Below are 25254 nucleotides of genomic sequence, written 5' to 3'. Positions count from 1 at the left end.
CCCTTTCCTTCTCTTTCCCTTTCCCTTTCTTTCTCTTTCCCTTTCCCTTTCTTTCTCTTTCCCTTTCTTTCTCTTTCCCTTTCCCTTTCTTTCGCTTTCCCTTTCCCTTTCTTTCTCTTTCCCTTTCTTTCTCTTTCCCTTTCCCTTTCTTTCTCTTTCCCTTTCCCTTTCTTTCTCTTTCCCTTTCTTTCTCCTTCCCTTTCCCTTTCCTTCCCTTTCCCTTTCCTTCCCCTTTCCTTCCCTTCCCTTTCCCTTTCCTTCCCCTTTCCTTCCCTTTCCCTTTCCTTCCCTTTCCCTTTCCTTCCCTTTCCCTTTCCTTCCCCTTTCCTTTTCCTTTCCTTTCTTTCTCTCTTTTTTTTCGAGCGAGAGAGAGAGAGAGAGAGAGAGAGAGAGAGAGAGAGAGAGAGAGAGAGAGAGAGAGAGAGAGAGAGAGAGAGAGAGAGAGAGAGAGAGAGAGAGAGAGAGAGAGAGAGAGAGAGAGAGAGAGAGAGAGAGAGAGAGAGATTTGTGCAATTTAAATACTTAAATACAACTCAGTTTTTATTTGACTTTATTAAACTTAGTTTTCGGCAAAATGAAAACATCTGTTACTGGTGTATACAGTATTTCAGGTTTGCTCTGAGGAGACGAGACCGCACCTCAACCCCTCAGTGGCAGTTCAAGTTGTGTCAGGAGGGACAATATCTGTTTCCTTTATCAGGGAACGAGGGTTACATCGAGAAGTTTTATTTCTGTCAATCACTTTTGAAGTGGTATTAAAATACAAAATAGGGGTCCTCTGCGTGCCAACAGCAAGTGCAGCTACACTAACTCGCAACTCGCCCAGTGCAATGGGGATTATCAAGGGGACCTTCCTCACCTCATTTTATGGCCGAGTAAACCTGGTTGTTAACGTTAGGAAGCGTTTACATCTATGACCAGATCTATGGACCAGAGGGGAATACTACATAGGGAAGAGTCCCTGTGGTGGGCTCCCCCTGACCAGGGGGATTACCAGCTTCACAGTGACTATTGACAGAGCTAGCTCCATCCAGGGGGAGGACACTGGGTTCACAGAGAGGGACACTAAACAGTGAAAGAATACATTGTATGGGGTCACTGTTAAGGAACCACTACATACAGAGCACTAGCCAGATTACAAGGGTTCACCTAAAAAGGGGCATACCGCGAGTAATGGGCCTGGTAGTGAGTTCCTCTACCGGACTCATCTACTGCAATAGTGCTGAATGATGGAGAAGGGTGGCCTAGGGCAGGGGCCAGATTATTTTGATAGCAGCTGGTTCTGAAATAGATCTGTCATGACAGCAACAGTTACTCACAATGATTTTGACCACTTCATTAAGTTTTGCTTTGAAGAAAAACTTTCTTTAAAGTGAATTTCGTTTTGTATAAATTGTATCTTAATTTTAATCAATGTTTCATCAATTGCCTGGATTTAACCTGTTAAGCTGCAACCCCACTTTTGAAAAATCCCAAGAAATGACATACCCAAACTGAAACATACAGTTCATGAACCCTTTGTACTAAAAGCACAAGTATGATCTCGTTTGAAAGCTGACACCTGGCAGTTTATTGTAATGTAGAATTAATTATTGTCATAATGACAAAAATTGTTATAAATAGCTTCAAAGTTTTGTAAAGTTATTAGAAATTATTTTTTATGAAACATCCTCATGAAAATAAAATTGAAGTTGGCCCTGGAGCAATCTAGAAATGCACTACAGCTAATGCCACATGTCAAAACATTTTATGTTTAAAATCTTAAGATAATAAGTCCAAAACTCTGTATTTAGTGAAATGTTTTTCAAGACCATGTCATGTGACTTTATTTTGATTTGACGCTAAAATGCTACTGATGATGTTTATTGTCATCTTCTAACCATCTATCCAGTATATTGTCTTTATTGTTTTGTGGTGCAAACGATCCCCATTCAGTCTCAGTCTCCCCCTGAACACATTCACACCTCTCCAGCCTGGTTATGGCTCGAAATATGCATTTCTTTTGTCTGCATTATAGTTACTAACGACTGGCTATTCACAGGCTATTCATATGGTTTCAGTCACTAATTTCTTTTCTCAAAGTTCACCCTTACATTCTAAACTGTTTTAAATGCATTTCTTGAATAAAGAAACATTTCAGTAAGCATTCAAAAAATAATAAAAATATAACTTCTAGGTGGCAGGTGCACCTAGGGCTAGCTAGCATGTTAGCTTAGCACACCATCAATACACGACAATTTATGAGATTAAAACCATGTTTGTGCTTATAAACTTACTTTTATAAAGCAAATCGAGTATTTTAAATAATCTTCTGTGATCTAATTTGGCTTCAGATAAAAAAATCAGACAGAAAATATACTATTGTATACTGTTCTGCACAATGATAGTCTATATCGATTAGCATTACATTATAAATATAATCTATTATTATGGAAATACCTGGCATGGATTGAAAAACACAGGTAACTCAAATATCATAGCAAACATGTTTATTGTCTTCAAAACGACTGTATCTCCATGTTACAGCCATAGTTACAGCGCAATCTCTTGTTAGCTGCGTGTGTGTTCGAGGCTTCCTGGATTGTCACATGATTATGGCACTTCTTCATGTTCTAATACTGTGCACAGGGCGGCGAGGGCGCCCTCAGGCTATTGGTATGAATTAGGGCTGACTTCTAATAGTCGAGGATTCGACGATTCGATTCGGAGAGGTCTGATTCGACTATGAACCTCATAGTCGAATACATGGGCGTCAGTTTGGTTTGAAATGTGCTGGGGACAGAGACGCATTCGCATTTTCAGAAGGGCTGGGTACCATTTTTATTTTATTTTTTCAGGTCATGTTTTGAAAGACGATGTCCTGTAGCTTACTAATGTAAATAAATAAAAATGTATTCAAAAATCTGCTTCACATTTTCAGCAGGGCTGCGGAGCGGCTGTGAGTTGACTCCACACGGTTCTCATGTGCGTTAAAAAGCTTTACGTTGTTTAATGTACCTAAACAACGATTACCAAATTTCCCTCTCATATTGCTCCTCATAACCACTGAAAATGGTCAAAAAATCGAACCCAGAGTCCAATTATTATGGACGTTATCTGATATTAAGCGTTGCTTCACATTTTCAGCAGGGCATGTGGGTTGACTCCACACGGTTCTCATGTGCGTTAAAAAGCTGACTCCACACGGTTCTCATGTGCGTTAAAAAGCTTTACGTGATTTAATGTAGGCCTACCTAAACAACCATCACCAAATTTCTCTCTCATATTGCTCCTCATGTTTATGAAATGTTATGATATATGTGTGATATATATGTGTTTTTTAGCTCTTTTGTTTGAAATGGAAAAAATCTAGCTGCCATCTAAAAAAAAAAAAGAAAAAAAAAAGGTTCGACTATCAGTCGACTACGGCAAAATCTAACGAATCAGATTCGACTATGAAAATCCTTAGTCGAAAACAGCCCTAGTATGAATTGAAAACACATTAACAGAGTATGCAAACGCTCATAATGATTACATCGACGCATTTGGGTACAAATTCAATAAATATTATTCCTGTCTATAGAAATCTGATGTAAACCTATGAGAATATATCAATATTTCTCCAAATCTGCACATTTTTTAGCTAAAAGCCCGGAAAGACGTTGTTTTGTGTATCGCTGTCATGGCGACGGCACGGAGTTTTTTTTATGAATGAAAGCGGCTGACGCGCATAATTCATATCAAAGGTATCGACTCATTTTTTCATTTCATAACTCCTGACACAAATTAAGAAATAACTGTCGCTATAAGCTTCTCAGAATACAATAGTGGTCAAATTCTGAAACTTGAGTCTTATATCTTTGTAATGATGTATAGTTTGTCAAGGTATAACATTAAATCTGATAGTAACTTTGAACTATTTATAAAAAAAAAACGCTTCAGTGCGCCCGCGCTCTGGCAACGGTTAACAGGTTAATAAATAAGAAGCTAATAGCGATGCACGATATATCGGCCACCATATCGGTATCGGCCGATATATGTTCATTTTTAATGTTATCGTTATCGGCCCGATAAGAAAATGAGGTCGATATATTAAAGCCAATAAATAATGTTTTATTTCCTTCAGCTGAGACACTTCAGATGCGCGCTGTTCAACATGATTGAAATATGATTGGAAAAAAGGAAAATACAGTAAAGTGGAACATGCAAGTCTGTCACATAAACTTCATAAAATGATTACGAGAACATTATAATTGTGTGTTTGGGACATGGCTTTTAATGATGAGACTGTTTTCGTAATCAGGCTCTCAAAAATGATAAAAAAAATTGGATTTGGATTTATCGGCCAATATATCGGTTATCAGCTTTCAAATATAAAGAATTATCGATTATCAGCCAAAAGTCACTACTGCTTTATTAATTTATCCAGTGTAAAACCTGGACACCACCACACAAATGTGGCTTTTTGTTAATGACCGTCCTACTACAGGATTTATCACAGAGTAACAGCTCACTACCAGATACAAAAGACACTGTAACAGTCGGTCCCAGACAATTCTAGTTGCATTTTCATCAATTAATAAAATAAAATTAATCCTTTGACTATGTTCTGGCCCGCCACGTAGTGGCAATTTATTTATTTTTTGGTCTGAAGCCAAACTTACTTGCCGACCCTTGGCCTAAGGTTTACCATTTAAGGAAAACCATAACTGGACCTGAAAAGGTGCTAATGCAAGCACTACAAACAGTTTGTCAGAGTTTTACCTGTTAGTACTCAAGACTTGAGACGAAACAATTTCCATGCAAAGATTACAAAACGTCACAAAAAAAAAAAATTACACAAGTGTTGGGTGTAGCCCAGCCCACAGCTCTGCATATGTCTGCTAATGAAGCACAGTTTGCTAGAGCTGACGTGGCTGCGATGCCCGTGGTGGAGTGAGCTCTCACTCCCAAAGGATAAGGTTCATCCTGGGCCTGATAAGCCCAGAGAATGGCATCCACAATCCAGCAAGCCATTCTTTTTTGGAGATAGTCTTCCCCTTCTGCTGACCTCTTTAACAGATAGAGCTGTTCAGATTGTCTGAAGCTCTGCGTTCGATCCAGATATATTCACAGAGTGTGCACTGGACACAACAGAGACAGGGCTGGGTCTTTAGGGATTGATTGCAAGTAGTGGGAGTAGTGGGAACTTTGGGCACATATCCAGGCCGGGGTTTCAAGACAACGTGAGAGAAGGCTGCCCCAAATTCCAGACACAAGTCACTAACGGATAAGGCTTGTAGGTCCCCCACCCCGTTGAAGGAGGTCTGCGCAATCATCAGGGCCATCTTCATAGAGAGGGTGCTAAGGTCAACTGATTGCAAGGGCTCAAATGAATCTCTCTGCAGGGATTGAAGGACCAAAGAAAGATCCCAAGAAGGGATCTGTGCACCTCTCAGGAATCTCACAATCAGTTTGTGCTTCCCAAGGACCTGCCACCCCGTGTCATGGTTAGAAACTGTTGTGGCCACGTACAACTTTAGGGTGGAGCCCAACAGGTGCCTCTCCAGGCCCTGCAGAAGAAAAGTAAGCACAGACCCGATGCCACAACTCTGTGGGTCTTCATCTCAGGAAGCATTCCATGTAGTGAAGAGGCACCGCAACAAGGCATAAAGCTGCCTAATAGAGGGGACTCTGGCCTGAGTGATGGCATCGTCACACACTAGTTGCCTGAGTTGTCCATAAATAATTTTTGGACAGGAAAGCAGCCTTAGTATCCTGTCAATGGGCAGGCAGTGCTACCTTCCTGCAACTCGACCTCTGGGGTCTGGCTAACGCTCCAGGCGGAGCTTTGGCTCTCGGGGGTAGAGGAACCTGCGACAAGGCAAGATGTGTTTTTTTGCCTCCGTCTGCTTCTTCACTGTCAAGAGCTGTTGCTAGAAGTCCTCGACAGTCTTGCCATAGGTGGCGCTCCTGGACCACTAATGGAAACACCACCCGACCCAGTCCCTACTCAAGCACTTTTGAAGCACGAAGGGCATAGTCGGTGACCGAACGCAGTTCTTGCAGGATGGCCACAGCATGCGAGGTGGCCTGGGCAGCAGCATTGTAAGCCCTTGCTATGAAAGACTAGGCAAACTTGCATGCCTTGGAGGGGAGCCTCAGCTGATTCCACCAGGTGACAGTGTTTTTTGCAGGCATAAATACACCGCAATAGCACACTATACACCCGTGCTGCCCCACCATCAAGGGTAGTGAGGACGGAGGAGCCTGCAAAGCATGTTCTGACAGAGAGAGGTGCCTTCCACGACTTCAAGGTCTCCTCATGCACTTCAGTAAAAAAAAAAATGGAACAGTGTGGCGCAATGTCACGCTCCGACCACAGGTACCAATCATTCAGCCGCAAGAGTTCAGGACAGGGAGGCAGAGACTACTCAAGCCCGATGCTCATGGCTGCCTCAGACTGCAAATCATGCTTAAAATCATCAGCGTTGGAAGGCATAAGCCCGCCCTCCAATGTTGTGAGTGACACTTTATCTTCCTCTTGAGCCCAGAATGCGAAATCAAGCTGAATATGTGAGAGGTGTTTGGGGCGACCCCTAGTGTTGGCATTTTGACAACATTAACCCCCTGGGGTCGACGGTATCGCCGGCGATACCAGCTCGATTTTTTTCAGTTCAGTTCAAAAGAAATTAATTTTGCTCTGTGGACTTTGATATTACAAGCAAGTTTCATACATCAATCGATTCTGTTAAATGTGTATTATTTTTGTGTATACTCACAATAAAAACAAAGTGTTGTGCTTTTTGGCAAATAAAGAAAAATAAACGTGATGCGAGTTCTGCCTTCTCTCTCTCAGTGAAGACCATTCTGAAACGCGTCCGAAAATGAACCATAACTCAGCGAATACTCAGTCAAACAGACATACAGATACACAGACATGAAGCTTGAATTCTATGCTTTTAAATGAGGTAATTTATATAAAAAACAAATATTCTCATCTTGTGAAATCTGTATTAAAAGAGAGCGATCCCAGTCGATCTCATTAGAGCTAATTCAAATGTAATGTGACTCCGCCCACGGAGAGCGCGTGCTATCCAAACGCAAACTACTGAGGCAATCCAAGCAAACCTGTGAACGCCCCCATATCAGCCCGAGAAAACAAGTTTATTCAGATCATTGTAGCCTACGTGTTTACACCATCTGGCAGCGCTGTGAGAAATATTAATTATGGAAAATCAACCTCAGAGTGCGGGTATTACAGGAGAGAGGATCCGAATATGTAGTAAGTTGTTTTTCCTTCTCAAGTTAATCACGTTTCTGTGAATGAATGAACGGCAGCCGCAGAGATGCGCGCTGTTTATCACAGCTCGCAAAAAGACAGTTTAAATTTAAATTGTGTCTCTGTGTGAATGAATGATGATGTTTTAGCAAACTGTATTGCTATACTGAGTTGAGTAAAAATCGACAGAAATACGTTGCTTATACAAATAGCCTACATTTTATTTCAACATATTAAACTGAAAATTAACATTTATATGCCCTAATATTTCATAAAAACAACATTACAGTCAGGCGTTTCTGTTTGTGTATGAATGTTTCGGTTTTAGCAAACTGTATTGCTACACTGTAAATATCGACTAAAATATGTTGAAATAAAATGTATTTGTATAAGCAACGTATTAAACTGCAAATTAACATTTATATTTCTTATAATAAAAATGAAAGACCTATGTTACAGACATATGAAAGACAACATTTCGTTGATTAGTTTTGGATAGATTAGGGGTATACATTTTTACTGTAAAATATCTGCCACCTCAAATAAGCTTTTGTTTGCCAATATTTGCTTGTTAAATATAATATGTTTTGTCAAAAATAAAGTTATCAAATAATCAATCAAATCCTTAACTTTGAAATACGTATGATAAAATGTATACTTTAGTTTTTACAAAGAAAGATTACACTTGAATTGTTGTTGTAATTGTAACCTTTTTAATAAAAAAATATATTTACAAGGTAGATGTAAACAAACTATTAAAAGGTATTAAAACTATTAAAATTATTAAAATAAGCCTTTTCTTTAAATAACTTTTATTGTGTTTTATTATTGACAAATTTGGGGAGAGGATAAATATTCCAAAACTGAAAATACAGTATGAGAATTAACTGCACAATTACTAGACATGTTTTCCTTGGATATTATAGGCCAAATTGCAAGCACAATATGTGGAAAAATAAAAAAGAATTGAGATGCTTCCAACTGTTGCTCTTGCATTCTTGTGGCTCAATGACTCACCTGAATGAATGGCTAATTAAGTATGCAGGCCCCATTGTCTCCTCGGGTGTGAACCACTACATATACATGACCGTTGACGCCCACTCCACATATGGCCTTTCCAAACAGAAAGTGCTTTGCAAAATTCAAATCAATGTATTGTGTTATGTGAATGATAAGGCAGGGTGATTTTCACTTTATTTTGAAGAAAAAACACTAGGCAATGAAATCTTTTAGACAAAAGTCTTATTGGCACATATTTAGAATGTGTTTTATGGGCTAATTTCAGAAACTTTAGTTTTTAGTTTTTTCAATAACCATGCATAAACATTAGGGCTGAGTATTGACACAAATTTCACAATTCGATTCGATTTCGATTCACAAGTTTGTAATTCGATTCGATTACGATTACGATTCGATTCAATATCGATTATTTTGCATATCAGGTACAATACATTGCAAATTTTTGAAGGAAAACAAATCTCTTAATGCTGTAAACCATGGGAGTCAGTTGTAGCCTATAGGCTTCATTAGCCTACTATAATATTGAAGGTAAAAATTAACTGATGTATACAAACACTTAAAATACACTTATTTATTTTTATAATAATAAAGATATGAAATTATATAAAATTTTAAATGATGGCTGTCATAAACTTTCCAGATTTATTCAAACATGCATTAAATATTGAAGAACATTAAAAATTATAATGAATATATAATATGGTGCATATATTTAACAAAATGCTCCTCAATCCTCTCTAGAGTTAACTTTTCTAGCTGACTAACGAGTTTATGGTCACTGGATATGTTTTTTCTGAGGTAAATGTGTCGTTACATGACATTGTTTACTAATGTCTTTGCACGGTTGAAACACTGATTGAGCGATTCCATGAGACATGATACGGACTTCGATAAGTTGTAGCCTACTCTATCTTTTAACACACTTTCAGAAGCTCATTCATGTTTATTTCGCGCTGTAACTGGTATTATTAAGGCGGAAGAGTTGCTTCCGTTGCTTCACTTGAGCTGAGCTGCGTCGGAGCGATCTAACGCCACAGCACCAAAACGGTAATTATGTTTTTGAATTTCGTAAGAAAATGGACGTAATTTGAAATCTGAGACTTTGTTTCATATCAATAATAACAAAGCACAAAGATTATTGTGATTTATTGGATGGGATGTGCGCAACAATGATCCATTCATTCATCAACTGAAAACAGGATGACTAATCGATTCTTGGGATTTAAGAATCGATATTGTTTCATAAAAAATGAGAATCGATTAAAATCGAGAAATCGATATTTTTTACCCAGCCCTAATAAACATTATTCTCTCAAAAATGCAGACATGTACATTCTTGTTGCTCACATTTCATGGTAGCCCTGTTTGTGCTAAATAGTGTGTAATTTTTTTTTGCCATTAATATGTTTATAAGCAACTGAAAAAAGCAAAAATGTCAGGGCATGTCAGAACATCTCAAGGACCCCAAAAACACCATAGACCCCAGAGGGTTAAAGTAAGTGACCAACAGAAAAGGAACTTGAATTTTGCTTTCGGTAATTCAGTAAAAAAATTATTTTGATGCATCACTAACTAGAATGCACATACATACACTGAAGAGCTAAAACATTATGACCAATCACAGGTGACGTGATTAATGTTGATCATCTAACAAAGCCACATTTTAAGGACTGGGTAGATCAGATGGTAATCAAAACAATCAGTTATCGTAATCAACGTGTTGAATGCAAGAGAAATAGGCAGGAATAAAGATCAGGGCGACTTTGACGAGGGGAAATTGTTAAGGCAAGGTGACTGGGTTAGAGCATCTCTGAAACGGTAAGGCTTGTGGGTTACTCCCGGTATTGCGACCCCACCCAACAGGTGGTCTACTGTAGCACAATTTTAATTAAAGCTGTGGGAGGAATGAGTCACAACACAGTGCATCGCATTCTGCTGCATATGAGGCTGCGGAGCCGCAGACCAATCAGAGTGCCTTTGATGACCCTTGTCCACCATCAAAAGCCCCTACAATGGGCACACAGGCGTCAGAACTAGACCTTGGTTTAGTGGAAGAAGGTCGTCTAGTTGAATGACTTCCGTTTTCTTTTACATCACGTTGACTGCCATGTACGTGTGTGCCGTTTACCTGGGGGAAGTGACGGCACCAGGATGCACTGTGGGACGAAGACATGCCTGTGTAGGGAGTGTGATGCTATGGGCAATGTTCTGCTGGGAAAACCTGGGTCCGTCTATTCATGTGGACGTTAATTTGACACATGCCACCTACCTCTTTCAGCAGGATAATGCACCCTGCCACACTGCACACGATGTTCAGGGATGGTTTGAGAAACATAAGTTCAAGGTGTTGCCCTGGTCTCAAAATTCCCCAGATCTTAATCCAATTGACCGTTCGCAAAGACCCGCCCCCTTTGGTTACTGTTGCTATGTCCGACAAGCCACGCCTCTCTCACGCCTCACCATGTTCTCACGCAGTGTAAAATACATCGCGGAGCAGAGGGGAAACTGACAACGCGCTGACAGACAGGACAGACCAGGTTACTTTTGATAGGAAACAGTCTCAACTTTCAAATTTGGTCATGTATTAATGAAATTTAAACAAATACCATTTTGTGGCTCTTAAATGTGTCTGACAGATCGCTGTAGAGCCTCTTAAAGCTGCTCGTGAACCGATCATCTCTTCCTTCTAGTTAATTTATAGCATCAAATAAAAATGAATGAACATCAGAAGGAATGTTGTTTTAACCGCTGAAAGACGTCGGTACACACAGTTTTTCAAGTTCAAATCCTCCAACGTTAATTTACTAACTCTCCTGACTGCTTTGTCAGACAAAAATGGCAGATTCGGCGTATGGCGGATTATGATTGGTCAGATCGCCTGTCAATCAAACTCCCTGCGAAGGGTCAATAGAGAGCCTAAGTCCCGCCCCTCCGCTTCCGGCTCATGGGACCTTACTTCGGAAAAAATATGTATGGAAGTCAATGGCGAGAGATAACTTATCTTTTTATTCCGTCTGAACTGTGCCCTGAACTACACATATGATGTTTGTCAATTTAAAAGATAATTATGAAAGTCAAGAAAGTCGCAGTTTGTCATAAAACAGAAGAGTAACGTTTAGTTTTATGTGAAAATCGCTCAATGAACTACATCTCTCGTCTCGCACTATGTACGTCACAAGATCCGTTGCTCGTATGTGTGTATTCTGGCTCAAAACACTCAGGCATGACGGCGTAACGTTACGATTATAATGTAAGACTATAGAAAAAACGACAGATGTTAGCTTCAGTAAAGTTAGCTTCATTCATTGAGAGAAAAGGTATGACGTCACGTGTGCGCCTTTTGGGTTTGTAGTCTTTGTAATTACGTATTTTCACAGTCTTATACCTCAACAGTTTTACATCAAACTGCGACTTTCTTGACTTTAAAATGTATCTTTTAAATTGACAAACATCATATGTGTCAATCAGGGCACAATTCAAACGAGATCAAAATATTTGTTGTCTCTCGCCATTGACTACCATACAATATTTTTCCGAAATAAGGTCCCATGGTGGTCGACCGGAAGGTGAGGGACTTAGGCTCTCTATTGAGCATCTGTGGGATGTGCTGAACCAACAAGTTTGATCCACTGCATCTCCACCTCACAACCTATTGGATTTGGATCTGCTAATACGCTAACGTCTTAGCGCTAGACACCAGAGGACACATTCAGGGCTCTTGTAGAGTCCATGCCTTGGCGGGTCGGCGCTGTTTGACAGCACGCGGAGGACCAACAGCATATTAGGCAGGTGGTCATAATGTTTTGGCTCAATGGTGTATACATACACACAATTTTGATAGCAATATGACACTCTTGCGATCGCAACCATATTTTAAATGTGCTTTTTATTTGGCGAAACGGCACACAGACGAGTGCATGACCCCAGCGTGACGAGGTCGGTCAAATCTTACCTGTGACCTGGTCCACGAGGATCCTGGAGGTAATGATGCGGCCATACTGCGAGAACAGCTGCTCCAGCTCTTTCTGGGTCATAGTTTTAGGAAGACCGCTCACGTACAGGTTAGCATCACGGATGGACGCTGAGCTTGGTCGAGCATACGACACCTGGACACACACAAACTTAGTGTAGACTCATGTGACAGGCACACACCAACACACACGAGCAGTAATAATAATAATAAGTTTTATTTATATAGCGCCTTTCCAGAGCTCAAGGACGCTTTACAATAAACAAACAACAATAAAGGCAGTTGACAAAGACAGCAGACAGGACAACAGTAGGCAGTTGAGTACAGTAAGTGAAAAATTTGGTAGATGGGGCGGCAACCAGCAGAATACAAACAGATATAACTGAGAAAAAAAAAAAAAAAAAAAAAAAAAAAAAATTGGAAAATTAAGAATTATAACATTCAGAAAATAGGTGAGTTTTGAGCATGGATTTGAATTCAGAGATAGTGTTAACAGAACAGAGTGATCGGGGGAGAGAGTTCCACATTTTGGGCGCAACAACACTGAATGATCTGCCCCCCATTAAAGCAAGGTGATGCCGAGGGACGACGAGAAGGCTAGAATCAGCGGATCGTAAAGAGCGAGTCGGGGTGTAGGGGAGAAGCAGGTTACAGAGATAGGGGGGAGCCAGGCCGTGCAGAGACTTAAAAGTGAGAAGGAGAATTTTGAATTTGATACGGTAAGCCACAGGAAGCCAGTGAAGATCATGCAGAATTGGGGAAATATGTGCAGAACGCTTGGTGTGGGTGAGTAGTCTGGCAGCAGAGTTTTGAATGTATTGTAATTTGGAAATGGAGCTAGCTGATAGGCCAATGAAAAGTGCATTGCAGTAATCAAGACGTGAGGTGACAAATGCATGGATGACAGTTTCAGCATCTGAGATACTGATAAAGGGACGGAGCTGAGCGATACGACGTAGATGAAAGAATGCCAATTTAGTGATAGAATTAATGTGAGAGTGAAAAGATAGAGAGGAATCAAAAATTACACCAAGATTTTTAATAGTACTAGATGGTTTGATAAGAGAGCCAGCGATCTCACAGGTGAAGTTCATCTATGACAGCAGCCTCATATCAGACTGACCTTACCTTGATGGTCTTGGTCTGCAGTCTGAGTCCATTTAAAGTGTTGATGGCTTTCTCTGCATCTTTGGGTTCCACATAGTTCACAAAGCCGTAACCCAGACTCTGACCTACACACACACCGAGGTGAGGATTTATGAGAATTGCAGTGTTCAGGGATTAAAGTGAAAAAAATTCTTCTGACTGGAATTTTTTTTTTAGGCCAAGTCATATTCCTTTAACTTTTTAAATAGTCGAGACCAATAGCGTTTTAAGGGGAGACGTTTTAAACCGCTTTAATATTGCCAGTAGGCGTATTTTAAAAGATATATTTTAATCTATGAAAACCAGGCATGGAACATACTAATATAATTAATAATTTGCATATATATATATATATATATATATATATATATATATATATATATATATATATATATATATATATATATATATATATATATGCAAATTATAACACGTTTACACAAAATTTGTTAACACACAAGTAAGTTTCTTTTCCCCCTTACTTAACATAAATTGCAAGAATATGACTAATAGTAAAGACTAGTACTAATAAATACAGTGCTATGCATAAGTTTAGACACCCATGCTAAAGTTGACTAAAAGAGGAATAAAAAAAATCATCTTTTGGAAATTGAACTTAAAGGTATAGCGGAGGATCTTTCTGAATTTTAGATAAGTCCCGCCCTCTCCACTTTTTGAAAAGTTTGATTGATTCACCAGAATGATTGACAATTAGGAGGACCAATAGTATAGGGTATCCACCCGGAAGTAAAAAGATCCTCCGCTATACCTTTAATGCCTTAATTTAAAAAATTAGGAAAAATCCAACCTTTAAGGACACCAATTTTCTTTGTGAATGAATAATGTATCGTAAATAAATAAATGTTCTTCACCCCTATGTTAAATTCCCATAGAGGCAGGCAGATTTTTATTTTTAAGTATTTTTTTTATTTATTTTTTTGGATACTATGAATCCTGATAAAGTTCCCTTGGCCTTTGGAATTAAAATAGCCCCACATCATCACATAGCCTTCACCATACCTAGAGATACTTTCCATAAGATCATCTCTCAATGCAAATCAAACTAGCTATTAGGCTAACTGAAATACAACCATGCCAATCTCTAGGTATGGTGAAGGCTATGTGATGATGTGGGGCTATTTTAATTCCAGAGGCCAAGGGAACTTTATCAGGATGCATAGTATCCTGGATCCATGAAGTAACTGGCCTTTAAAAATAAAAATCTGCCTGGCTCTATGGGAATTTAACATAGGTGTGTCCAAACTTATGCACCCTGTATTTTAAGGAAGAACATTTATTTATTTACGATACATTATCTATTCACAAAGAAAATTGGTGTCCTTTAAGGTTGGATTTTTCCTAATTTTTCAAATTAAGGCATTAAGTTCAGTTTCCAAAAGATGATTTTTTATTCCTCTTTTTAGTCAACTTTAGTATGGGTGTCTAAACTTATGCATAGCACTGTAAACATTAGGCCTAGGCTAAAGCTATTAAATAGCAGTCCCAAACTAGTTTTTGTTAATACAATGTTGGTATGAGCCACTACAGTCATTTAAAAATATAAAAAATAACACAAAGAAAAATAGTGGCATTTTGGGGTTATATGGAAACGACAGTTACCATGGTGAATACACAATATTAACAATAACTGTTAATGAAACATTGAAACTGGTGAATAGAATGAGAATCATACCTGCATTACTTTTATTTCGTGTAATTTACAACGTAACGGCGTTGCATGCTCGTAGTTTCTTTTGCACTTGATCAGTGAGGCGATACAGCGCGCGCCGCTGAATTTGCGCGTGCAATTGAGTGTGCGCTACGAGAACAGGATAACGACTGACAGGACAAGAAAGTCCGTTTTTCTGAGGTGAAAAACTTTATTTCAGCGTACACTTATGTCACTGCCTGCCTGGTAGTTCCTATTGTGCTGGGTTTTCTGAAGTAGTCATGATTCGCCTCTCATAACATAACATGCTCTAAACACGCACGCAGTGTGGAAAAGGAGGAGCGGAGGCGCGGGGAGCAAGGATGACAGCGCAAATTTGAACTATATCGATGTGATATGGTCTAATTCCATATCGCATTTAAAAAATATATCGATATATTTTTTATATCGATATCGCCCAGCCCTACCTGCATTATAAGTGTGTCACTGAAATATAGTTCTACCTCAGCGCTCAGCTGTAGCCTGACATGCACTTTCCGTGAGCGGTAATTGAAAACCCGGAGTGGACTATGAGCGGAGTGATTACAGAGTGCTTAGAGTGGAGAGAGGAACGTGCTTTTGCTCCACTCCAGGCTTTGATCACATCCCCCTCAGCAGGGTGAATACACCTCGTCTTTCCTTAATTTAAGACCTATTCAAACTAAAATTAAGATATTTACTACACTATTTGAGAAATGAAAGCCTATTTACGGCCTTAAAATTATGAAAAGTGAATTTAAGACTTTAAGGACAGACTGGAACCCACAATGACGGAAATCCGTCATGGACTTGCTGCAATTAACGGAAATCCGTCGTAGCGACGGAGAACTTTAATCCCTGAGTGTTTTATGGATCTGACGGTCACAGTATCTAACACACAGGATGTAATATGCACTGTGAGGTGAGCTGTAAAGCCTCCATATGAAAATCAAATCTTTCAAAATCAAACCAAATAAGAGGGATTAACCAGAGACCCAACCAATTCATCCCAGTGACTCAAATCTTTCAAATCCTTTAAATTTTTCATTGATTTGTTCAGAGACGTTTTCTGCAACAAATTAGTCTAAAATTATAATGGGAATTTAAATGATTCATTAACAAAAGATTACTTTAAAAATACAGATGATTAGTGGTTGACTGATATACAGGGCTGCCAACTCTCACGCATTGAGCGTGAGACTCACGCAATTGACACTTTTCACACGCTCTCACGCCACACATCCATTTTCTCACGCACAGAAAAATTGCGGAGCAAAGAGATTCTAAATTCCAGATAGATTCACTTAAGTGTGCATTTGTGGCCTGCCTAACACCACCAGTACTCTCTGATTGTCCATCCATGCGAATCAGAACTTTAAATCCTTAATTTGTAAACTACGCTGTGCTATATCCGGTTGAAAAATCAAAAAAAGATGACAGAGATAGCCACAAGTACCAGTGATTTTGTCTCGCACGAGCTTGCAGGACTCGATCTCTCCGATGCTGCCGAACAGACTCTTGAGCTCTTCCTGCGTCATGTTCTGCGGGAGGTAGTTCACTATCAGATTGGTCTTACTGTCCTCGGTGTCGCTGGGCATCTCCACTGGTGCCGTGCAGTTGTTGGAGACACTGTTGGGGCCGTTGCTGGTGGGACAGCTCGGCCCGTTGGACAGCTGAGTCTCCATGGCTGCAATCACCTGCTATAGAGGCGCAAACACACACTGAGTGAGTGAAGACAACAGGGAAATGACAAATGAGAGGCTGTTGAGGGTAACTTGTCACTTGCCATAGCTCACACTTCCACGTATTCAAACTTGGTGCATTATGTTTTGTAACAAAGTGCATAAATTAAGTTTGGTGTCATGGACATCAGACCTGGCATCATGCCATCTTCATTTGTCATATTTGAATATAGGAGAGATGAGAGATGAGAGCTCAAAGGACAGAAAACAACTGCGCTTTATCTAAGGGACAGAAAAATGCCTAATTTGGCTTCGGATCATTTAAAATATAGTGAACGAATCAGATGATCCTTCTCTGTTCACATCTGCGTTCGATTTGATTCCAATTTTGATTTGATTTATTTTGGTATCAGTTATAAGCTATTTTTGCTAGCCTAGAAAAGGATATTCTCCTTAAAGGGATGGTTCGGGACCGCTAACCCGGACGTCGACGTCACTTCAGTGGTTTGGGAAAACCCCGTAAAAGTCCTGGCGGAAAGCGATGCATAAGGATGTAGTGTAACGCACTAATATTTTGTTGGTAGTACCAGTTTACAACAATTATTGGTTAACACTAAGTTGTCAACACTTCGAAAAAAAAATAATTCGTCGTTACACTACATCCTTAAGCATCGCTTTCCGCCAGGACTTTTATGTGCTTTTCTCAAATCACTGAAGTGACGTTGACGTCCGGGTTAGCGGTAGCATGAGCCGTCAGGTAAGTGTTATTTAAATAAACTCCCGATGTACTTACAAACTTTCCAATGCCTCGTTTTATGAGTACAGAACCTATTTGTACTACTGTAGAAGTTTGGTACCATTCTGGGCATTATTAGTGCGGTAATTTACAAGATATATCATAGGATCCATTAGCGCCTGCACTAAACCATCCGGCTGATATCTCTAAATAAGCTCTAACTTTAATAATGTTCAACCAAGGGAAAAAAGGCTTCTGGGGGGGGGGGTGTTTGGCTCGAGGTCATGGTGCAAAGGACCTTAGTTTGATTTTACTCCGAACCATCCCTTTAACAAATTCTGCAAACTATACCAAGAGCATTATCATGTGGTACATCAAAAAAAAAAAAAACAGGGGAGCTTGTGAGTCTGTTAAATCATAAAAAAGACCAGCACAAATGCAAAAAACCCAACAAACAAACAACAGCACCCGAAACAGTGTCATTCCCACCATGCAACCCAAGGAAAGGATTCTGGGAAAGGGAAACTTCAGAACAAAAGGCACTTCTACAAACAGGGTAGAAATCAGTAACTGATAATTATCTTTGCTTTAAAGCATTGACTAAAGCCCATGTTTTTAACAGAGCTATTAGAGCTGGTTAACTATCATTTCATATAAAATTCCACAGCATAAACATCAAATGTCTGGATCTACAGATGCATCCAAGAATGCATACGGTACATCAGGAATGACAATCTGGTTTTTTTTTTACTGTTAAACCAAGTAATCCGTAAACACTGAGCACCCACATAGCAATACTAATCTTTGTCACATGTAAGTTGATAAAAACGGCCTCAGATGCGGACATTTTAATGACGGACAAATCTGACATTTACTGGTGAAAAGCCTCATAACTCCATTTGAGCTTAATTTGGGAAAAATGTTAATAATATAACATGCAAGTGTCTGACCATGCTTAAAGCCACAATACTAACTGTGTTTAATTATTTAAAAAGTAATTTTACTTTCCTGAATAGAAGTGGTTCTACACTAACCTGCCATGGGGACGCATCCTCGGATGAGCTCCTGCGATCCACAGCTAATGCCGCACACTGCCTTGTGACTTACATTGGAGGACTTGACAACATTGGAAGTGTCAACACCACATTTAAGTAGGCCATACTATTTTAATTCAAGATTGGTTGACTGCCAAATTAAAATCTTAAACCAAACGATAAAATAACATTATTAACCAGTTAATGGTAATTTTATATAAGCGTTTCTGTTCCGAAAGTTTAAACTTGATTTAGTTTTCATTTTGTTTGTTCCTTCGTTTTTCGTTTGTTTCTGGTTTTAGTTTTCGCTCGAACCGGTTCAGAGCCCTACTTAAAATACTCCGTCATTTATGGTCATACAGATTCAAAACTGTAAAGGTTTACTTTTGTGTAAACTTACACAAAAATAATTGTGCTTAAGTAAAATAAAGAAAACAAACAGGAAGCCGCTTTCTGCGGTCTAATTCTACTTTAACAGTCTTGTTGGTTCACAAGCTTCCGTTGTCGGTTAGAAGAAATTTGCGTCCCTATTTAGTAGGGCTCCATAATTAATCGAATTTGTCATCTTGATTACAATTACGGATGCCACAATTATGTAATCGTTTAAAGGTGCAACTAAAAAAAAATGTTCACTTACATTATTCTGTGTGCTTTTTTGTTTGTCTTTCTATAGCTTATTTTAAAGGTGCAGTGTGTAATTTTAGCAGCACCTAGTGGTGAGTTTGCGAATTGCAACCAACAGAAGTTACGGTGGCTGACAGGAAGTGATGTCGTCGACTGAGACAGCAGATCCAGTTAATCAATTAGGTTTCTTAAAGATAAAGTAAGAAATTAGGTTTACTTAATTATTCAGTAAAACGATGTTATTGCGATGTTATTATTGTTACTTATTCTTCATTGTGTCAGTGTTTTATTCGCTGACTTCAGCTATGGCTTCTTTGCATGAAGAACAACAGTGACGAAACGCGTTTGTCCGTTCAGGGCCACTGTAGAAACATGTTGATGTAAGCGGACCCGCTTCAATGTAAATTATGATAATCGTAGTTAATAGTCGCAATTACAATTGCGAGGGAATAATCGACAATTATGATCTGTCAATCGAGCAGCCCTACTATTTAGTACCCTTTTTGTGGAAAGTGTCAGAAAAGCAAAACAAACTAAAGGAAGGAAGAATTCATGCAACCGTCAGATCAGAATCACGTTCTACAACCTAAAAGAAACCAGTCACGACACCCTACAAACACAAGTGACTCATCTGAACACAATCAAATGGTTTTAGATGCAGTTGTCCAGAGATCAGCACAGCCCACAGTAACACTGGACTGACAGTGATGAAAGAAATGAAGTCGTCCCACAAACCCCAGTCCACGGCTCGGCTGCCCACGAGCCGCTTCTCAGAAGAGAAGCCACATCACACAGCCTGACTGCCATGATGGCCGGAGAGGACGTCTGCAAACAAGAGCACATCAGAGTCAGTCACACACACACGACAACATTAGCTCCCTACTTAGGGAAGGCTCACTTCGGCCTCTGTGTACCTGCAATGCTTCAGCACAGCCATGCTGAGTAATGTTAGTGTCACAATACAGCGCGCATTAGCAGCCACTGAAAACTGACCTTCATAAAGACATGAAGCGTGCACAGATCAGGCCATATAATGAATCCTATTATGGCAAAGGCATCATGATATTACTAAATACTAAATTTCCTGGGGCCTCATGCATCAATCTTGCGTACGCACAAAAACTTTGCGTAAATTTTTGTAAATCGGACACTACAAACCCCGAGAGATTGTCTGGTGGAGTTGTGTTCTTTCCATTCCCAAAGCCGAAAACACAACGTGAGCGGTGCCTACAATGGATAAAACAGTGTGGACGGCCCCAGTCCCAGTTAAATGTGTCGAACATTAAGAGGCATAAATACGCCTGCTGGCTGTGGTATCGATGGCTAAGTTACTTAAAGTTTTTTTTTGTTTGTTTTTCTGATCTGAAAAACTATCCTATCTGTTACTCAAAAAACATAATATTGTCTGAACCGCGAGTTTTATGATCCGTTGCCCCACTAATAAATATTATGGTCTCAACCGCGATTTTTGTGATCTGTTGTCCCCCTAATAAATATTATGGTAAGTGCATTATGAAAGACAATCAATGAAAGTTATTTAGATGCAAATTAAGGCTATGTCTGGTTAAACAGTTATTGTGTGATTTCGTTTATTGTGCTTTGTCAACTTGAAGCATGAATTTGAGAAAGAAAATCATTTTTGGAATAAAATGCACCACATACTTTTGTCAATGATATAGGCCTAAGTTATAGCTAAAATATTGTAAAAGCTTTCAGTTCACCTGCCTAATTGTAGTTGAAAAGTCAAATTAAGCTTGATTAATGATATACTGTGACTGATCAAATAAACTACAACATCTGGAATATAACTCCCATGTGTTTTGCAGCATTTAAAATTTTAGTCATTGTGTTATGCGAAAAAACACATAAGAAATTATTGCTGACAGCACTTTTATTTTCAGAGACAGTTTTTTCTTTCACACAAAAACACAACAGCAAATGTCTTACAATGCTTTTAAACACTTGTTTGCTTGTTCTTTGTAATAATCACAAATGATGTGTATGAACACCGGTAACGTTAAGCATTAGCCTCGATAGAGACGTAGATAGTAGACGTGTCTCCTTCATTGCGTATTTTTATATTATAATATATCCCTCCACTGCATCCTGTAACCCTTTTTGCCTCGATCTGGAGGATATCGCGGAGGTATTGCTCCAAAAAAGGTCACTGACATGCATGGGTATACCTCTTTCCGTCATGGCAATCTGTCGCGCTGGTCGTGTTTGACCATTTGTTTGTCGGATGTAGCAACAGTAACTAAGGGGGGCGGGGCTCGGCGAAAAGGTCAATTAACGTGAGAATGTGCGTTCCTCCACGCCAATTTCATGTCTGGCGTACGTACATTTCTCATTGTTTTTGTCCGTTGGCGACTCTTACAGGCAATGAAGTGAAGTTGCAAACATTACACAACGAATTGTTCTACAAGTCTATCGCACCACCACCTGTGGGAAGCATTGCTATTAATTTGCAATTTATAAAATAATTGACATATATTGTCACACGAGCCTTATGGGAATATTCTATCAATTATGCAATTGAGAACATATAAAAGCATATGCAAATTGTTACAACCCTTAGTCTATGGCAATGACAACTTTGGTTTAATGTCCACCTTTATATCAGACCATTTCTTTTTAAGGTCATTTAGGGTACAGTACAGTGTACAGTTGAGACATGTGTACAGTTGAGACACCTTAAATAACTTGCGTTCGCAGCAAGCACAAGTTGTGATTTTTGCTGTGCACGTGCGTATTAGTGTCCTCTTTGATCGTGGGAAATTTGAACAACGGACGCATTCCCGAAAATATCTGGAAAAGGTTTTTTTTTCTAAGATAGGACGTTCACTTCACCATGCACTCTCCACAATAAATAGCATATTTTCCTTATGTGACTGTTAAACGTAACTGGTATCACCACAAACGTAATTCTGTACGTTCCTAAAAACTGGCATATTTCATGGTATTGTGTCATGCAAGGTAATTGCAAAATCTAGAGACATGTGCGAGGTTGCCAGCGGGGGATAGTTGAGACACGTCTACTGTACCCCCGATAGAGTTTTATTATAGGAAACACACTGTTTAGTTGTTCATCGTTATGATAACAGGTTAAACGCCGTAATTAGCCAGCATAGGACGCAAATGAAAATAAAATTTGATATTTGTTATATTTAAACTGTGTATTATTAATATATATTGTTACATCTTGTTCCTGCTTTATACATATATATTGTTACATCTTGTTCCTGCTTTATACATTTTAACTAGAGATGCACCGATTGATCGGCTGGTGACCGGAATTGGCCGATTTTCACGTGATCGGCCGTAACCGGCGACCGGCCGGTCAGTCTGACAAATGCCGATTTTATGCCGGTCAAATGCACTCAGGCGCCGCATAATTAACATCGCGCAACATCAGCATCACACGTGCACATGGAGCACATGTAGAAAACCTCGTGAATTACGTCCGTTCAGACCGCAAGCGCGTATTTTTTTTCGGCGTGCATGTTAATCGATGAGTGCTTTCACAACGGGAGCTGGAGCAGCGCGTGAGCGTCAAGCAGGAGCGTCGCGAGCAGTGAAGCGCGTGTTTCGGCGCCGAGTCTATTTGCTGCACTGCTCACGCTCAATTAAAGGGAAAGCACACTTTTGATGGATAAAATAGCCTAAATAGGGTTTCACAAAAAAAGTGCCTAAAATGCACAGAATTTGCGTGTTTTAACAAGAACTGGAATAGGCTATGTCAGAAAAGAAAACAAAGACTTAATATTTATAGAAAATGTACCCATTTAAACTTGTTTTATTATTCAGTTTGTACAAGTGATTGCAATAGGCCTGTGTGTGTGTGCTTTGAGAAATATCTTTATACTGCAAGGCTATATTTATTTTATTTTTTATTTATATATTATTTTATTGCCATTCCCTGTTTTCATACAGACGTTTTGTTTGCCAAATACATGTGTGTGTGTGTGTGTGTGTGTGTGTGTGTGTGTGTGTATATATATATATATATATATATAATTATTGGATATTGAATGTGAAAAGGAAATGGTTCTTCCACAACACTGCACTTTAGATGTGTGTGAACTATGCAAATTGTAAAATGTTTTATTACAGAAATGATATAAAATAAATATTTGTGTGTGCTGTAAAGTGGTTAGAAAAAATGAAATCGGAATCGGCTAAAATCGGTATCGGCAGGTCAAACCTAATGAAAAATCGGAAATCGGAATTGAAATCGGCCCAGAAAATTGTAATCGGTTCATCTCTAATTTTAACCAGTGCTAATTTAAATAAAATGAATGAATATAAATGGATGAATAAACAAAAATGTTGCCCAATTGTTATTTTCTTTATTTGTCTTTATTTTTTATATTTACAATGAATGGTTAGTTACCTTCACATCATTAGAAATGGGTGTCTCAACTGTACCATGCACTGTTGTCTCAACTATACCACATATGGGTACAGTTAAGATAAAGTTGAGACAAAGTTGAGACAAAAAGCACCTTATTTTTATGAGCTAATTGTGGAAAATATAAACTACTTGTGGGTATTATTGATTGATAATATCTTAGTCTACAAGCTAATGAAATGTCATGTGGCGTGTCATGTGGAAATTCACTTCTTTTCAGTGTCTATTTTTGTGTGAAAAATCAAAACGCAAAAAGTCTCAACTGTACCCAGTCTACTCTACAGTACGACGATCCCACCGCATTGACGGCATCAGCCAAACTCTACCACTCATATTTTTTCCTTTTGTTATTAAAGGGGTGGTTGATTGCTATTTCACTTTTTTCATTTTAAATACTGTGTAATGTTGCTGTTGGTGCATGAACAGTATCTGCAAAGTTGCTGCGCTGAAAGTTCAACATAAGCAGAGATATTGTCTTTTAAAAATCAGGAAGTTGAATGCCTACAAAAACGACTCGAATGGGACTACAACGAGATACTTCCCGGGTTTTATACGTAACTAACCCATACATTTACATCAACCCTCCCTCCGGAACATGTTCTGCTGTCGAAGAGGAGGAGTTATAGTGGAGAGCTGTAGCTGTCAGGTCTTCTGTGTTCAGGCTTCCTACAGACGCTGTAGTTCGTCAACAATGGTTCAAATTTAAGTTTGATTATGTTCCTGACAATTACAATCGTAGTTTAGCTCTCTGTGCTGCGCATTTTACAGAAGACAGCTTCCAGAATCAACACGAGTTCAATGCCGGATTCAACAAGAAACTATTACTCCAACATGAAGCAGTTACAGCTTTAAAACCAGAGGCCACAACCTGCAAGTAAGATTTAATCATTTTAAATGTATTTGCCTGTATAATTTAAGACGTAATGTTTTACTTTTATCAAGGATGTAAAAAAATCCCAGCGCTGGCTGTAGATGCGTACAAACATTTTGGACCCGAATTTGTAACTTATGTACAAATTTTGTAAACGTATTTCCCATGTTTACTTTATGACGTAATTTTTTTATTTGATCAAGAACGCAAACCAATGCCAAAGCTGTTTGGTTATAGTAGCTAGTTAGTTCGATGTTATTTTGTGTGTATAAGAAACGTGTACAAACTTCAAAAAATTATCGCAACAGCAAACTTCAGCTGCACATGTACACCTAAAGAAAACGACAAACTGAGTAAACTACCGGTAAGTTTTGTGAATAGTTAAACGGTTGTTCATTCTATCAATAAAACAATATCTTTAAAAAACGGTATTACTCAGTCATGTATTCAGTTATATTAAATGTTTAACCAGGGGGAAAGCGCATCTCAAAAGCTAACAAACAGCAGTAGCATTTTCAAGTAACAGCGTATGGGGATTCTTTGAGAAAATAATAATTAAAAAAAATTACCATTCAGAAACGTTTAGTAAGAGCCGTGTTTGCGGAGGTTCTGCTTGACTCTCTTCATCACCGCTCTCTGGGTCTGATTCTGGCTCAAACTGATGAGGCAATATTGACACCATTACATTTGACCGGAGCACATGCAACTGTCGCCCGTAAAGGTAATGGGCGTGAAGATTCCGGACGCAGTTTAGCCAATTACAGCACACCGGCCGAACTAACCAATCTGAGCGCATTGCCTCTTTCTGAGGGAGTGGTTTCATAGACTCAGGA

At 39.1% G+C, this 25254-nt stretch overlaps 1 protein-coding gene across 2 annotated transcripts in view; it reads right to left on the bottom strand.

Moving 5' to 3' along the window:
* Positions 1 to 25254, bottom strand: part of elavl2 (ELAV like neuron-specific RNA binding protein 2) — a 51460-nt gene that overhangs the window by 15923 nt on the left and 10283 nt on the right. The window contains exons 2-5 of one of the 2 annotated variants that reach the window (XM_081384677.1): positions 19875 to 19964; positions 16520 to 16763; positions 13359 to 13462; positions 12213 to 12366 (exon numbers count right to left, since the gene is read on the bottom strand). In XM_081384677.1, coding sequence (XP_081240803.1) covers positions 12213 to 12366; positions 13359 to 13462; positions 16520 to 16763; positions 19875 to 19946 — 574 coding nt within the window. In that variant the 5' untranslated portion in view covers positions 19947 to 19964. The remainder of the gene's footprint in view (positions 1 to 12212; positions 12367 to 13358; positions 13463 to 16519; positions 16764 to 19874; positions 19965 to 25254) is intronic. The other variant, XM_081384678.1, reaches the window with a different exon arrangement.

This window comes from Scardinius erythrophthalmus (genome assembly GCF_964197995.2).
Source record: "Scardinius erythrophthalmus genome assembly, chromosome: 14".
NCBI classification, from domain to species: Eukaryota; Metazoa; Chordata; class Actinopteri; order Cypriniformes; family Leuciscidae; genus Scardinius; species Scardinius erythrophthalmus.
Note: the sequence above shows the minus strand (reverse complement) of the source record. Positions and strands in the feature narration are given on the sequence as shown.